General features: G+C 46.5%; 1 protein-coding gene across 1 annotated transcript; it reads right to left on the bottom strand.

The window, feature by feature from the left end:
• Positions 1–960: 960 nt before the first annotated feature.
• Il23a (interleukin 23, alpha subunit p19) lies at positions 961–2237 on the bottom strand. The gene is made up of 4 exons (XM_013020651.1): positions 2043–2237; positions 1520–1621; positions 1235–1381; positions 961–1122 (listed from the first exon to the last, which is right to left on the bottom strand). Exons 1-4 carry the CDS (start codon positions 2205–2207, stop codon positions 961–963), a joined length of 576 nt encoding a protein of 191 aa, XP_012876105.1. The 5' UTR covers positions 2208–2237.
• Between the last annotated feature and the right edge of the window lie 1905 nt (positions 2238–4142).

Below are 4142 nucleotides of genomic sequence, written 5' to 3'. Positions count from 1 at the left end.
AAGCCAGAAGTGGCTCTGTGGCTCAAGTGGTAGAGCACTAGCCTTGAGCTGAAGAGCTGAGGAATAGCGCCCAGGCCCAGAGTTCAAGTCCCATGACGGACCCCCCCCCAAAAAAAAAAAAGAGTAGAAAACTAGAAAAAAGTGAGGTAGGAGAAGCATGTTGTAATATTTATTTTTTGTTGTCGTTTGTTTTTGTCAGTCATGGGGCTTGAACTCTGGCCTGGGCCCTACCCCTGAACTCTTTAGTTCAAGGCTAGCATTCTATCACTTAAGCCACAGTTGCCATTCCAGTTTTCTGAGTGGTTAATTGAAGATAAGAGTCTGAGTACTTTCCTGCCTTTGAACCACAATCCTCAGATCTCAGCCTTCTGAGTAGTGTGAGCCACCAGTACCCGGCTGTAATCTTTTTTTGTCCTGGTCCTGGAGTTTGAACTCAGGGCTGGGAAGCTGTCTCTGAACTTTCCTGCTCAAGTCTAGTGCTTTCCAATTGAGCCACAACTCCATTTCTGGCTTTTTTGGTAGTTCATTGGAGATTAGAGTCTCACATGCTTTCCTGGGGTGGCTAGCTTTGAACTGTGGTCCTCAGATCTCTACTAAGTAGCTAAGATTACAGATTTGAGCCACCAGTACTCATTTTCCCATCTGTTTTTCTTTCCCAAACCATGAAATTAGAATCAGAGTGACATAAATAAATTTTTATTTAAAAAAGGTAGAATTCCTTATAAATAAAATAAATAATCCCCAGTAAACTATGAGGATAAATAATATCAAAATTTCCCTTCCCGTATAATAAATAAGCAATTTTTTACAGGTCAGCAATTTTTTTCAACACATAAATCCTATTAGAATGAGTGCACGAATTAACTTGTGTTAATTAGCTCCTATGTGTCAGAGCTAATAGTTTCATCTTGTTATAGTTGAGCTTTGGAGGTCTGGGTGTCATCCTTCAAGCTATTTGCTTTAGGGGCTCAGAGTTGCTGCTCCATGGGAAAAGACACGAGCAGCTACTGCCACAAAGGCCTGGAGGCTGCGAAGGATCTTGATGCGGAGAAGGGGGCGCTGCCATGGCTGGCTGGAACTGGGGATAGGAATCTGCTGAATTTCCCAGTGGTGACCCTCAGGCTAAAAAGACACAGGAGGTGGTCAGAAAGGACTCTTAAATCCTTACCCTCCAACCTCTACCTCTGACACTCTCCCCCTCCCACCCCCAATCTTGTAGTACCCTGATTCATACCGGCAGGAGTTGACTGAGGCCTAAAAGGGAGGCATGAAGCTGCCTTACAGGACCATCAGGCAGCAGAAAAGGTTCCCCTGTGAAAATATCGGAGCCCAGAAGCTTCTCATAAAAAACCAGACCCTGGTGGATCCTTTGCAAGCAGAACTAGGGGGAGAAGAAAGCAATGAGAGAATATGGATAGTCTCCATCCAAAGATCTATCCACTTCTCAGCCACAACTCCTAGGTCACAAATTCTCAGCCTCCACTGCCTTGTGGCCCAGCCTCATTTTAGCCTCATTTACCTGGCTGTTGTCCCTGAGTCCTTGTGGATCACAGCCATCCCCACACTGGATATGGGGGACTTCATCTGTAGTCTCTTCATCTTCCTCTTCTCTTAGAAGATCCTAGAATAGGAGAATGGGAAGAATGAAGGAAGATAAGTACCTTTGAAGCTAGATGTCAGTACCTAGCTACTCAAGAAGCTGAGATCTGAGGATCACAGAAGATAGTTCCTGCAGGAACATCTGTGAGACTCTTAGCTCCAGTTAATGGCCAAAAAGCCAGAAGTGGAGCTGTGGCTCAAGTGATAGAGCACTAACCTTGAGTGGAAAAAGCTAAGGGACAGTGCCCAGGCCCTGAGGTTCAAGCTCCAATAATGGCATGCACGCATACACTACAAAACCTGAGTCCTACTGGACTCTTAGGCCTGTCTGCCTGTCTCAGGAATTCCGTCTTTTTCTCATCTCCTGAGGCCTTCAGCCACAGCTTCCACCCAACCCTGCAGCCTTAGAGGGATTGGAGAGGTTCCCAGAGGCTGACACTTACCATGTGTCCCACTGGTGAGTGTGCATTCCAGGCCAATGTGCAGATCTTCTGTGAAAGCTTCTGACACTGGTCCCAGGCAGGGTTGCCACCCCCAGGCACAGCCCGGCCTTGAGCAATCCAGGGCAGCAACAACAGCACCACCACAGCTGGGTTCTCAAGCAGCATGTTGCCTGCTTCTCAAATCTGGCTGGTTCTGTGACCTGCAACAACCTTTGTGGAATCTCTACCCACTTCCACTTGCTCTGAGCCTCCCTCTCTGTTCTGTCTCGGCTGTGATTCTCTCCGTTGTTCGGGGTTTCAGAGCTCGCTTCCCGTTGTTTTTCTCCCTTTGTCTCTGTGACTAGAGCTCTTTTTAAGGACCTTGCATCTCAAGGCCCGCCCTTTACACTCAGGTGACTCACAGCAGGTGGGATTCCCCTCCCAGCATCATCTCCCTCTGTGGACAGCCCAGGTATATAGCCTCAGTTCTAGGGGAAAGAATGGTGAGATTGCTGTGACTAGAGACCTAGGATGGGCCACTCGTGTGTAATGCTCTCCAGGAATTGAAATGGCTATAGAAAGGGCAGGGAAGTTAATGAGAACACTTGAATGAACATGGTCTCAAGTTCCTTCCTGCTGTTTAATAATATGTCTCTGATCTTTTTGCTTCTCCAAGCTTTACCCCTACTCCACCCCAAACTCATTTCCTCATTTCCTCTTGCCTGAAGAAAAACCAAAACAGAGAAGCAGTCACTGGTCTCCCCACAGGATGATGAACTCAGCTTGAAATGAAGGTTGGCTCCTATGCGATGTTTGCTGTCTAGGAACAAGGGCTTCTTTTCTCCATTGGAAACTTGTTTTCACTGGATGGTTCTGCAGAGATGTCCCAGGAGAGGATGGACATACACAACTACTTTATGACCTAGGAAGCCATTTAAGTACTAAGTATGGTGTTATTGCATCACTTCAGGTCCCACTGTAGAGAGCACTTTGGGGGAACTATTTTACAACCCACTTAGTGGTCTGAGGTTTCATGGGTTTCATGGGTTCTGTGACATTCAGTTGATGATGATTTTTTCTTTCAGGATATCAGTGTAAGCAAGGACTGGAAGTGCAACTCAGATATTCTAGCACGGGCTCCTACCCCATGGCTAGAAAGTCCAGGAGTTACACGCGGTTGAAGGCACACAGTGACAATGACCCTGGCTGGTCCTTCAGCCTATTGCATCCATGGGTAAAATCCACTGACGTTGCTTTCATCACTTCCTGATGCAATATCTATTGAAACAGCTCAGAGCATGAGATTGGGTGTGGGAGTGCTGGGTGGTCTGAAGCTGGGACTGCCCCAACCCCTGTGGAGGGTTCCAGAATAATTTGAATGTCAGAAAGAGGCCATCAGTGAACACAGGGCTGGCTCTCAAAGCCACCCCAAGAAGTTGACTTTTTTCTTCTCAGAAACTTGATCTCCATAGAAGCCTCCTTTCCTTTAGAACTATTTAAAACTGGCCAATTTCTGCTTCAAATATTATGGTTTTGCGATGTCTACCCTTTGGATATAATATTTCCAGCATTCCAGCTCAGGCTGGGCACCGGTGGCTCACACCTATAATCCTAGCTACTCAGGAGGTTGAGATCTGAGGATCATAGTTCAAAGCCAGGCAGAAAAGCCCATGAGACTTTTACTTCCAATTAACCATCAGAAAACTGGAAGTGGTGCTGTGCCTCAAGGTGATAGAGTGCTAGCTTTGGGTCAAAAAGCTCAGGGGTAGGGCCCAGGCTCTAAGTTCAAGCCTCATGACTGACCAAAAAAATAAAAGGAGAAAGAATTAGCTCAAGCCAGGTACTGCAGGTACTGGTGGCTCATGCCAGTAATCCCAGCTGCTCAGGAGGCTGAGATATGAGGATCATAGCTCAAAACCAGCCTGGCCAGGAAAGCCAGCCTGACCAACAAAAAAGCCAGAAGTAGAGGTCTGGCTGAAGTGGTAAAGAGCCTTCCTTGACCCTGATTTCATGGTCCAGTATCCCCACAAAAAAGGGAAAAAATAAAAAGAATTAGTTCATATAATGAACTAGTAGTGAGTGTCCTCACTACTCTGAGGACACTCTCCCAATTTAACCTGT

Source organism: Dipodomys ordii, unplaced genomic scaffold (assembly GCF_000151885.1).
Source record: "Dipodomys ordii isolate 6190 unplaced genomic scaffold, Dord_2.0 Scaffold3, whole genome shotgun sequence".
Taxonomy (NCBI): domain Eukaryota; kingdom Metazoa; phylum Chordata; class Mammalia; order Rodentia; family Heteromyidae; genus Dipodomys; species Dipodomys ordii.
Note: the sequence above shows the minus strand (reverse complement) of the source record. Positions and strands in the feature narration are given on the sequence as shown.